We start from the raw sequence: 13,745 nt of genomic DNA, 5'->3' as shown, positions 1-13,745 counted from the left end.
AACATGTTTTTGCTTGTTTGGTGTTTTGTTTCAATTTCTACATTTTTTCACAGTTGTCTCCAGGTTCCTGTCTTAGTATGTAAAAGTAATGGCTAATGTTTTACTATTAGCTTTGAAAATATGAAAAATGTATAGAAAAAAGAGATCTTTAATTTATGGGAAATTGTATAAAAATGCATCCCATCTTTAAAACAGTCTAATTTTCATCTGTTTTCTGGTATTTTGAGTTAATTGGTTTGAAATGTATCACACTTTACTCAATATCCATGTTCCATATATCAAAGTAAAATTCTGACATTTCTCTTCCAGAATGTTTACATTTGAATAATAAGTTATGTTGTGTACGTAGGTAATAGCACAGTAAGTGGTGAAATGTAACTATATTTTGCACTTACAATGTTGTTTGTATTGTCATAAATGTTGGAATACACTTCTAAATAACATACAAATCATAATGGATATGTTGCAAACTACTACAAAATGGTTATCATATGCTGTCCATCAATAATATGTATAGCATTACTGTTTTGAAAGTATTAAAAAAGCAAAATTATTTTTCTATGCTTTTAATCTTTGCAGATAAAAAAAAAAAACTATTTTTTTTTTAAATACATGTTCCATATACTCAAGCAAATATGAGTCATTGTTCTTTAAGAATGTTTACATCTGTTTAGAGAATTTTATATCTCTATTATAAAAAAAATCTTGGCAGGGAGACTAGGGAGACAAGACATGATCTTCTGGGAAGACAATTTGACATCCCACGAGAGACACTTTAACGTCACACGAGACAAGGAAGTGAGACAACACTTAAAACAAGTTCATGGACATCTAATCTAGCAGTTGTTGGAATGGTTTTGGCAGACGCAAGTCATATTCTCCCAGCTCTTGAAACAATGACAAACGACAAGCAGAGTATGCAGCTCGCCAGCAGCAGCAAGCCAGCAGATGATCCGACCGCTTCTCCTTAGTGTGCGTTCGGTCTCCAACCACCCCCCATCACAATGTGAGCGCTAGAGACACAAAGTGGCAAAAGGACAGCTGCTGTACAGGCTTTGAAATGATCGACGCGCAGTTTGACAAGCAGAAAACGCAGCTCGTCAGCAGCAGCAGCCAGCAGATGTTCTGACTGCTTCTCCTTAGCGTGCATTTTGTTCCTCCCCCCTTCACTACGCAAGCAGCAAAGACAAGAAGTGTCAAAAGGACAGCTGCTGTGCTGTACAGGCTTTTAAATGATTGACGCGCAGCGGGACAAACAAAACATGCAGCTCACCAGCAACAGAAAGACAGCAGCTGATCCGACAGGGATCTCCTTAGCGTGCATTCAGCCGACCCCCTTCACAACGTGAGCAGCATTATACATCCTGTGAGAAAGAGATTTAACGACGCCCTGGGCCGGAAGTAAAGGACAACTATTGTTTTTACGTAAGTTTTAAAGTAAAAGTGAAAATAATGCATATGTAACAATTCCCATGAAAATAACAATGTCTAAATGTCTAAATATTACAGCACAATACGTTACAATAACTCTGGCAAAAATGCAATTTGTAAAATAAAGCTATAGAATCAGCATGATTCATAATTTCTCTTAACCTGGAAAAACCAGAAGAGCAGTAGAAATTAAAATATTATGTCTCAGGAAAAGGAAAAATGCACATCCGACTCCAAAAAAAAAAAAAATACATTTTATTAAAAACATATTTTGCAAAAGTCCATACTGGAATTACAAAAACAATTGTGAACAACAGACATATTTACTGACTAAAAGTAAGCAGGAGTACATAAACGATTTGTCCTTAAAGCCATATCTGTGTGCATTTGATCTTCTATACAGCAATAAGATATGACATAAAACCTGTTTGATAGTTTTTCTCATTGAGCTACACAGTGCAAAGGGTGCATAGATCTTATAATAACTTGTAATAATGCACACTCTTCCAGTGACTGTATCTATTACAACACATAGATGTATAATCTTGTAACTAAAAAAAACATTAAAACATTAATATCTCTGTTTTGTAATAATGCACACTCTTCCATTCTTCTTCTAACTATTATACTCCCAGGCCACCGGAATATAGAAGAATGAGCTGTCTGTTAGGAAAACATTTAGCTAAATAACTGAAAATATTGGCAATGGAATTGCCTTATCAAGCAATTGTGATGTCACACAGAAATATGTTTGCAAGTACTAGAAAGCTAAACCTCTGCTCCTTTTTATTGGACAACTGCATGTCTTCTGAAAAAAAGGCTATTGCATTTATACAAAGAAAACCAATACCACACCAAACACTCACACACTGTGCATCAAGTCACTTTTTCTGTCCTATAACAAGTGATCAGCTCATGCTAAAAACATGTGCCAGCTCTCCTGAAAGCTGAAAGGCCAGAGATTTCAGCAACCTGCCGGATAATAACGTGCCTCTCAATTTGATATGAAATCACTGGCAAAGAAAAGGAGATCTGCAAATGTTCACATTGTAAGTATACTGTCAACCAATTGTTGTGTCATACAGAAATAAACCTACAGACATCTGAAATCTTTTGTTCTTTTTAATTGGATAAACACTGAAACAAAGATGACCTTAATTTTTCTGAAAAAATCCTTCAGCAGATTAGGTTGGAGTTGGCTGTGTAGTGGACATTTTGACATGTCACCAATTTAGAAGGCTGTAAAGATTAAAGGTAAATGTTAAACTTTAAGTAAACAAATGACTGTCTGGATTATCATTGGTATGCCCTGTTGCTCCAAATTAACAGGGCTGAAGTGAGGTTTTAAATCATGAAAGACATGGCATCGGGATAATGCTGCCCATGTCCAGAGATATTAATGGAAGATGGTACTGTTGTGCTTCCCTCCCTAATCATTTTTGTCAGTAGCTCAATGTGTGTAATAGTAATGACAGTGGACATGTTTATTTTTCCATGACAGGACTATCATATTTTTATTAAAATATATCATAAAGGTTTTTCTTTTTATGTATTTATATTTCGGTTGGGGGAAAAATATGTTATTTTCCACTTACCGGTAGACTAGACAATATATTCATATGTATAAGATTTGTTGCTATAGTGCATAAAGGTGCTACATATTAATTAATGAAATAATTACATCTATAAAATGTGATTTAACAAAATAAACTACCTTTTTTCATCTAATAGTAGTAAATAAGTTACTCCATCTCTGACACCTGTTTACTTGCTGCTTCTTAAAGAAATACGCTGAAGTTTCTTTGCTTTGCTCCTTTGGTCTTCATGCTTTCCTTTACTCAGGCTTTCTTCTGCCTTCTTTTGCAAAGATGCAAGATATGAAGTGGCACAGTAGCTTGGTCTCTTGAAGTATCTTATCAAATCATATGTTGGACGTTTCACTGTAATGAAATAGATACATACTGAAATAAATCCCATTAACATTTAGGCAGCAAGTCACATAGGTTCAGGTCAAATAGGCACAACAGCATATCCAGAAGTAATTTGCCTGCCCATCGGAGTAAGATCATAACATGATTGCATGGCAATGATAAAAAGTGCACAGCACTTCAGTGTACTTTAAAAGGCACAGATAGGAGCTACAGCAGATCAACTCATTTATGTCTTTACCTTTTCTGCAGAGCTGAAAGTTTTGTCTTCTCTTTTTCCATTGCCAGCTGGTTTAATTTTACCTTAGAAATCTTTAGAGCCAGAATAACTGGGAGAACTTTAAAACCACTGAATCTCTATATTTTGTGATACATATGTCTGTAATGGACTGTAATTTTAAAGGAAATGGCGGTTGCTCATAGTGCTTAATGTGGCTCATGTTACACTAAAGCCTGAACACATATGTAACATAAATGGCTGACTTACAGATCAACGTCTACAGCACATGTCGATAACATCCTTCATGTCTGACATTGATATCTATGCATTGTAATGTGTGTTCTTCCCAAATTGTATTAAAGCATATACTGTATATGTTGTATGCTAGCTATTGATTTACTGTTACATGCTTACAGTATCTGCCTGAATATGAGTGTGTGAATGTGTGATTGTGTCACCCCCTCCAAAGTTTCAATCTGTGAGTAAGGCTGTCAGCAAAACATTTGTTACATGAGAGACCATTTAACACCGTATGATATTGATTACAAATATACTGTATAACAGTAACGGCACACTGCATGATAACGTTCAGTGAATACACTTGACTTGAGCATTCATAGTTTTCATACTCTTTCTCAGTACATTTAGCATTTGTTTGCTCAGACATTGATGGATGCACTTGCTGCTTCCTGAGCTGCTTCTCTTCTTTCGTTGGCATCTTTTTGTGTTAATTAATACTGATTAAGTCAGATTTTGTCTTGCAATTACTTAGTATGTTTTCCTTAATTTTTCACTTAAGCTCACACTTAAGTTTTCAATCCGGCTCAAGAATGATTTAAGATATGAAGAGGTAGGGATGAGAACGTCGCCCGTACACATGCGCCACACGGCCGCCCTGCCGGCCATTGCCGAGAGTCGATTCTACAATAAAATAAAATAAAAAGAGGAATAACCTTGGAGGTCAATCATCACCCCGAAAGCAGATAGTAGACATCACGTAGTATATGTGTACCAAATTTCAGGTCAATAGTTCAAACAGTTTGCGAGCTACAGGTGATTTAAAATCCTGGACAGACAGACGAACAGCCATGGTAGCGTATTATATATATATATATATATATATATATATATATATATATATATATATATATATATATATATATATATAAGAAGATATACTCAGTGATGTCTTGTGTAAATCATAGAATCAATTACATGCAAGAGAGATATTCTCTTTGAACATTTCAAAGTGTAAAGTATATGATGATATTCCTTATTAATGATTCAAAAAATATTTAACACAAAAATATATACAGTACAGACTGAATACTGATACTTGATGTTTTTCTTTAAAGTTAGTTTGTGCTATACAAAATAACAATAAAGTGAATTTACAAAAAAAATTTGAGACTATGCTTCTCTAAAATGAGTGCATCATATTGTACCCCAGGTTGCTCCAGATTAAATGACTAATATTATGAATACAAAATTCTGAAAAGTCTTGACCACCTAAGTAAGTTGTAATTATTTCAATTCAGCATTAACAATATTTACACTTTCAAAATTCAAAATAACCAGATGATGAAACTGAGATTTCACACACAGTAGTCGTTTTTCTTTTATGATCAAACATTTTTATTATATGGATCTTAAGCAAAATGCAGTGGTGTGAAAAACTATTTGCCCCCTTCCTGATTTCTTATTCTTTTGCATGTTTGTCACACAAAATGTTTCTGATCATCAAACACATTTAACCATTAGTCAAATATAACACAAGTAAACACAAAATGCAGTTTTTAAACGATGGTTTTTATTATTTAGGGAGAAAAAAAATCCAAACCTACATGGCCCTGTGTGAAAAAGTAATTGCCCCCTTGTTAAAAAATAACCTAACTGTGGTGTATCACACCTGAGTTCAATTTCCGTAGCCACCCCCAGGCCTGATAACTGCCACACCTGATTCAATCAAGAAATCAAATAGGAGCTGCCTGACACAGAGAAGTAGACCAAAAGCACCTCAAAAGCTAGACATCATGCCAAGATCCAAAGAAATTCAGGAACAAATGAGAACAGAAGTAATTGAGATCTATCAGTCTGGTAAAGGTTATAAAGCCATTTCTAAAGCTTTGGGACTCCAGCGAACCACAGTGAGAGCCATTATCCACAAATGGCAAAAACATGGAACAGTGGTGAACCTTCCCAGGAGTGGCCGGCTGACCAAAATTACCCCAAGAGCGCAGAGACGACTCATCCGAGAGGTCACAAAAGACCCCAGGACAACGTCTAAAGAACTGCAGGCCTCACTTGCCTCAATTAAGGTCAGTGTTCACGACTCCACCATAAGAAAGAGACTGGGCAAAAACGGCCTGCATGGCAGATTTCCAAGACGCAAACCACTGTTAAGCAAAAGAACATTAGGGCTCGTCTCAATTTTGCTAAGAAACATCTCAATGATTGCCAAGACTTTTGGGAAAATACCTTGTGGACTGATGAGACAAAAGTTGAACTTTTTGGAAGGCAAATTTCCCGTTACATCTGGCGTAAAAGGAACACAGCATTTCAGAAAAAGAACATCATACCAACAGTAAAATATGGCGGTGGTAGTGTGATGGTCTGGGGTTGTTTTGCTGCTTCAGGACCTGGAAGGCTTGCTGTGATAGATGGAACCATGAATTCTACTTTCTACCAAAAAATCCTGAAGGAGAATGTCCAGCCATCTGTTCGTCAACTCAAGCTGAAGCGATCTTGGGTGCTGCAATAGGACAATGACCCAAAACACACCAGCAAATCCACCTCTGAATGGCTGAAGAAAAACAAAATGAAGACTTTGGAGTGGCCTAGTCAAAGTCCTGACCTGAATCCAATTGAGATGCTATGGCATGACCTTAAAAAGGCGCTTCATGCTAGAAAACCCTCAAATAAAGCTGAATTACAACAATTCTGCAAAGATGAGTGGGCCAAAATTCCTCCAGAGCGCTGTAAAAGACTCATTGCAAGTTATCGCAAGCGCTTGATTGCAGTTATTGCTGCGAAGGGTGGCCCAACCAGTTATTAGGTTCAGGGGGCAATTACTTTTTCACACAGGGCCATGTAGGTTTGGATTTTTTTTTCTCCCTAAATAATAAAAACCATCATTTAAAAACTACATTTTGTGTTTACTTGTGTTATATTTGACTAATGGATAAATGTGTTTGATGATCAGAAACATTTTGTGTGACAAACATGCAAAAGAATAAGAAATCAGGAAGGGGGCAAATAGTTTTTCACACCACTGTAGATAGCATGGTTATTAGATAGCTGTAGTGAGTAGCAGACATTATCCATAAGTAATCTGAGACTATGATTTGTGCTTTAAGTGGTGATGCAGACATTACTTCTGCATATTTTGCTATGTAACTTTTTGTTTGCATTTATACATGGCACATATGGTATTTTGGGCTTTTACTAGGAATTTTAAATGAAACTTGAGAGTCACTTTTGAAGTGTGGTACAAGGTCTTTCTGATGTGTAACCAAACTGCAACAAATTCTAAAGCAAGACAGAGTTGAAGGTTAGGCACAACTCCATCAACTGATCGGCAGAACTAGTTCTTACCCTTAGTGCTTTCTCTTTTGATAACAATTGTTTTTACCAGATTAGTGGAGTTGCAATGGATATTAGAATGGCACCTAGCTATGCCAACAGCTTCATTGGTTTGGTGGAAGAGAATTTCTTTCCTCCCTACATAGGCTTTGTGCCTTATCTGTACAAAAGCTATATCAACGATTTTGTTGGTGCTGCCTCTTGCTCTCAAAGCCAGCTACAAGAACTCATGAATGATTTTGATAGTTTCTATCCATTTCTTAGGTTTCCATTCAGTGCTTTTACCACAGCTGTAAAGTTTTTAGATATCGGTCTTTCTATTAGCTTTCCAGAAATTAAATCCTCTGTCTATTACAAGTCTACTGGCTCACATTTTTAACTTCTCTGCAGCTCCTTCCATTCCTGGCATAATAAAAACTCTCCCTCTTTCAAAGTTCCTTAGACTCCATCACCTTTGCAGGTATGCTGTTGACTTCTATAATGCAGAACTTAGAAAGATGAGCTTATTCATTGACAGAGAATACCCCCTCTCATATTGTGGACAGGGCAATTAATCAAGCCAGGAGTTGATCTCATAACATCTAGAGAATCCCCAATAATAAAAACCCCACATGCCAGTGGTCCTCCAATTCCAACCTAACACTTTATCTCTCCCTCAAGTCATCAAAGCAAATGTTCCAGTTTTGTAGAGTGATCTATCTATAGGAGCCTTTTTTAGAAAACCTTCCTTGATCTTCTTCTGTCAACCACCTAATCTACACAAACATCTCATCCACATCTCACTTATTAGAGGAGACCCAATTCCTACCAGGCACTTTGATCAGTAACTGGAGGAGCTGTGTACCTTTAGCAAACGTGTCACTAACAATATCCTTATATCTGGTCCCTCTGGTAAATTCAATATTAAACAATGGGCATCCTGAAAGTCTAAAAACTTTATTTAATGCATTTCTTATATGAAGTATTCAGCCATCTACATACTGTAGGTGAAACAGGGAGATGGCTTACAGAACACTCCAGGGAGCATGTTCAAGCTGTTAAGATCAAAGACCTTACAAAACCAATTGCAGAACACTTCACATCCCTTGATCAAAGCCATACAGATCTTTCAGTTTGTGTTCTTTCAAAAGGCTTTGCATTATTATGAAATGTGTGAGATTTACCAGGGAAGTTTATTGGGTTCACTTACTCTTGCTTTTGAAGATTAATACACATACACATAGCAGTCCCATCCAGACAAACTCTGCAGTATTCTGCATTGGACACAGCTACACACGCATACATATAGAGATCCTAGCCAGAGAAAGTCTTTAGTGGTGCCAATTGCCTGTCACTCCACAATATGCTGAATAAGATTGTCTATATAGGGATTCACTATCACCAGCTCTAACATACATGCGGGAGTCATCGTGACACACATAAAGGCAAAATTCATTCGATTATATGTTACTTACTAATCAACCTATGTCTTGTTTTTACCTCAGTTGTTGTAATTATTGAGGAGCAACCTCAATAAATCCTGTGAATGAGACAGTACCCATCTAACTCACATTTGCTACCCTTTTATTATTTTAATCATCCTAGATAAAAGACAAAGCATAGAAAATATAAAAGAAACATGGTATTTATTAGCGTATAACAATACCAAATAGAAGAATATACATCAGAAAATAAAAAGATAGTAAAGTCTAGATATAAACAGTCTTAGAAAAGCTTAGTGAAAATCAAAAGTGTCAAGGGGTTAATGTCCAGGGCAGCTTTTGGTTTAGCGATTACTGTTATTTACAAGTTACGTTTTCTGACATCCAAATCAGTTGATCTCACATCTATAGGTCACCTTTCTTTCTTTGTTTTTTCATCCTTCTCAGTCCTTCCGTATTTATGTCAAAATGCACAACATTGCATTAATATAAACAGGTTGCTGATGGTATATTTAAGATTTTCCATACCAGAACAGGCTTTAAAAGACACTTTTCAAAGAAAAACAGAAGAAGCTAAACTTATTCTCAGCGTAGAATCAGTAGTATGTGGCCCCTATAAAATTGATCACCTGCTTAGTTTAGCGTAACAATGTGCAGTATGGCTCCCATTAGACTCCTTGAGATTTTATACACTATATTACATTACTTTGTATATGTGTCCTTTTTTCAGTGTGTTATGATACAGATGAATGTTTTTCAAGGAATTCTTCTTAAAGATTAGGGGATGTGGCGTATTCACCTCCTGCTACAGTATACCGTATACAGAAGCAACTACATTTGTGGGGGAATCCTATTTTGTGCACTTTTAGGAACATCTAAAATTAATTGCAGCATTTAAGGTTTGTCTAGGATGGTAAATATACTATTACTAAAAGAATATCAACACCTAGAAATGTCAAGGTGAAAATAAATTAATAAAGAAACAACTTTCTTAAAATATGCATTTTCTCAATTGCTTCATTTTGTGTAGTCATTGAGATCTCAGCAGGACACAAGACCAGTTCAGTTTGCACATCAGTCTGATTGATTTTTTTCCCCTCTATAGCATCTTCATCAGTGGGGTCAATGATATCTTATGCCACTAAAGCCAAAAATGACACTCTAAATAAGCAATGGGAAATCATTAAAATTATTTAAATAATTTTGAAAATGTACAACAGTGTACACAAATGGACTAGAATAAATGTCAACAGAATTTACAGCCTAACTTATATCCATCAATTTTGTGAAAATGCTTTTTCTATTAGAGGCTGAAGGAAAGTCAGATCCTATCGTAGTAGAAACCAGCTGTCAGTGAAATACAAGTCCAGTGCAGGACAACTATCATGTTACATTTACACATGCTTGGAACTGGGCAGCAAGACAGCCTATAATAACTTAATATGTTTCCTAGAGAGAATTTACATGATGGTGGTGTTAAAATTCAATTCCTGGGAGTAGTACTTGCTTCCTATGCCACCATGTAAAAACATGAACCATTAAAAACATTAATACTGGCACTTATTAAAACCTGTTACTGCACCACAATAAACACTGACATGACACCCTTTAATGTCTTACTACTGAAAGCAAAATATATTTTTGAAATATTTTGCCTTGTTTGTGTGATAATATGAAGTGCTTTGTAGATGGCACACAGGATGGATGGGCATCCCGCCATGGAAACGGGAAGATACCTTACCCTAATGGAAGACCCAGAGTGGACAGAAAGGCATCCTGGCCAAGAGAAGATGGTTCCTTACCCAGGCGGGAAGTCCCAAACATACGTGTAGCACCTTCCCTGTCTGAGATAAAAGAGGCGGATGGGGAAGACTGTGTCTGGGGAGGGTGTTTATTCCTCCCAGTCAGTAGATGGCAGTGGCCCTCGATATCAGCGCCCATTCAGGAACCAGCAGGGAATGCCGGGAATAGTCTGTGGGCACTGTAGGGAGTGTTACTGTGATGTAGGACTTCATGTGACCCGGAAGTACTTCTGGTGCCAGGGCTGTTGCCCTCAATCCTCAATAAAAGAACCCGCACTGCCTTGTCCAGGTGAGTTGGAGCTGGGAGGAAGGAAGGCAACACTTGACTGGCAGAAAGCAGTATGGTGGTGAAATAAAGAGAGGAAGGAGAGATGACTTGTGTTTTTTTTTACCTGCTTATATAAGATATCCGTGTAATAAAACACCCTTGTTTGAACCCAGGACTGTCTTGTGTGTTCATGTTTGGGGTTCTTTGGCACCCCTTAGCCTTCACAGCATCATTAATTACAATTATCGATGGTATATTAGTAACTAAAAATGAAATTCATAAACAATAACTGGCAAGCTTCGTTAAAGATTTAATTCATTTAATTTATGAATTAACGTTTATTTAACTATTCAGTTAATTCAGTATGGTAAATATGGAACACATTTCAAAATGCAAGTTTAAAAGAAATAAAAAAACATTGTGACAAAACATTAAAAAGCAGGAACAGGTAGAATTACAAAAAAATGCTACTTTGTAAAACATGATTTTGAAGAATAAATAAATTAACCAGTTAACAGAATAAAATACATTTTCTTTCAAATATATATTATCAAATGGCATTAAACTCAATTATTGAGATTCACTACTAATAACATAAAAATTAAGGAAATCAAGCAAAATAGAAAGATAAATGATAACTTTTTAAAATACATAAACATATTTTTAAAAAATGACAGACACTGTTTGCATCTTTCCATAAATCAACAACAAAATGTTGTTAAAATTTATATAAGGTATTATGAGTATGCATATCAAATGAAGATTCTAGAACAAAGGAAGAGAAATTTCAGAGAGCCTACAAAAATCTTTCATGTTATAAAAATAATTTAATAAGCAGGTAAACTTTAAAGACATTCACCAGTACATATTCTTCTATGGTGACAGAGCTGGAACTTTTAAAGGGTAAGCAAAACTTCACATTTTAAATACATCTACCCATTCAACAGTGTTATACTTCAAATGAGTTACTCTTCTTTTTCTTCAACTATGTAACATTATTTGTGTATTAACGAGAAAACAAACCCTTGATAATCTGCTTGATATATCGACATGGAGATTAATTTGGCACTTTGATAGCCTATTTTATGAAACATTTTCACATATCACCAGATTAAGCTCACAAAAAAGAAACCAAATATGAATACATGGCTTACACTATCTGCTACAGAGCAGTAAACTGAAAATAGGAACTTTGATAGACAAAAAGTGCTTGAGAATATTTAGATTTGTACAAAGCTTAGTTAAAAATAGTTATGACAGGGCATTCGGTGCCCACAGACACCCCGTTGTCCTAATATGGCAGCAGAAAAATGAAAACTCAGCTAATTATGTATTGTTCTTTTTCAGGTTTCAACAAAGCTAAATTGTTTGATTATCATTATGCTGTACATATGGTGGACATACTTTTAACTAAGCTATCTTACAACATTAGTATTCATTGCAGATGATCGGAGTACAGGCAGACTAAGTGACATATTTAGGGTCACACGATGAGGCAAGGCAAAGGGACTGAACCAGTAGGCTTCTGGTTTCAAGTGCAAGTCCTCAGCCATTGTAGCCCCCTGCTTACCTTGATAACTCTTATCAAGTCTTGTGTCAATACCCCTAACTATTTATTATACATGTGGCATGGATTTTTAATCATTTGTTCTTGTTCTCTAAAAGGTAAACTGAAGTCTATTGTGACATTGACACTTAATAGTGAATAAAGTAGACGCCAAGGAAAATGACACAGAATGCTGAAATCCTGGACACCAGACATTTCTGGATTTACTACATTTCATTGCAAAGTAATGAGCATATGTGCAAGTTACATGGAAGTAATTCGGGCTTTTTATCTTGGATTTTAAAATTTTTATCATCATCACCGTTATCATCGTTATGTTTTTCATTCTCCTTTTCCTGGCTTTTCAATTAATAATGATATATATTTGTTTACTCTTTTTGATCTTGCATTTTAAAATTTCATCATCATCATCATTATGCTTTTATTCCATTTTACAGGTGTTCTGGTTATTTAAGCTGTTTTTTAATAATCAGCACACTAGTGGCTCTGTGACTGACGTAGCTGCTGCCTATCAGCAAGTCTAATCTGCTCACTGTTAATTGTCATTATTACGCAAAATGAATGAAGTAAACTCTGCAGAAAAAGGTGAAATAATAGGAGAATGACAAAAGAGAGTTAAGAATTTTAAACTATGGCAAAACATTCTTTTGTAAATGCAGAATAAGGAAAAAAAGAACAGCTAATTAAAAAAAGTTAGATCCCTTAGAAATGACTTACTGATTATAACGCAGACCTGTAGCCACAGAGGTAGCAGAAGACTGGAACTGGAAAGCACTTCCCTAGCGGCATCTTCACAACTTGGGTTGTTTTCTGTTTTTGGTTAAATCGTTTGTAATATTCCTTATGGGTGATTATTTAGTGGACTTTTATACAACTGATATTACCCTGTATGACTGTTTTATATAGTTTGTGCATTTTCATACTTTGCATGTTTTTCTTTTTTCGTGTTGCAATTTTTGAAAACATTTTTGGTTGTGGTTCAGCATGTACTGCATATTTATGCTTTTTTTTGTTATTATACAATGACATATTATCCTGTTATTGGTTTGTGCAATCTTATTTTATTTGTTTCATTATTCGCAGTGTCCTTTACTATCTTCACCACCAAAAACACACCCTAATAAATTGTAGCTTTATACATTTCAAAATTTAAACAACAGATATTATTACTTAATTCTGAATTACTGAAATTTTTAGAAGACAAAAAGTGCTGGCACTCAAGTTATAAGAGCTATAACAAATATGGGAAAGACTAATATGAATCTATTAGGTATTAATGTTTATTTAAGTGTTCAATGATTTTAGTTAACTTAATCTTATTAATGTAATATATTTTAAAACAGTTTGAGGTACTGACACAGGCCTTGGTAGGTGTTACAAAGACCTCCACATGTCAAAAAGGGTGAAATTCCCCTTTTCTATAGTCTGATGACATATATAAAACTGAAAAGTGATTGCTTATTTATCCTTTTATTATCTTGTAGTAAATATAGCAAAGAAAATACCCTAACAAAATCTATAAACTG

At 35.5% G+C, this 13,745-nt stretch overlaps 1 protein-coding gene across 2 annotated transcripts in view; it reads right to left on the bottom strand.

Moving 5' to 3' along the window:
* Positions 1-1,682: 1,682 nt before the first annotated feature.
* Positions 1,683-13,745, bottom strand: part of LOC120529404 (calcium/calmodulin-dependent 3',5'-cyclic nucleotide phosphodiesterase 1C-like) — a 697,603-nt gene continuing 685,540 nt past the window's right edge. For both annotated transcript variants that reach the window (XM_039753171.1, XM_039753173.1), the window contains one exon: positions 1,683-3,371. In XM_039753171.1, the coding sequence (XP_039609105.1) occupies positions 3,196-3,371 (176 nt within the window). In that variant the 3' untranslated portion in view covers positions 1,683-3,195. The remainder of the gene's footprint in view (positions 3,372-13,745) is intronic.

This window comes from Polypterus senegalus, chromosome 5 (assembly GCF_016835505.1).
Source record: "Polypterus senegalus isolate Bchr_013 chromosome 5, ASM1683550v1, whole genome shotgun sequence".
In the NCBI taxonomy this organism is placed as follows: domain Eukaryota; kingdom Metazoa; phylum Chordata; class Cladistia; order Polypteriformes; family Polypteridae; genus Polypterus; species Polypterus senegalus.
The sequence above is the reverse complement of the archived record's forward strand: the minus strand, read 5'-3'. Positions and strand labels throughout refer to the sequence as shown.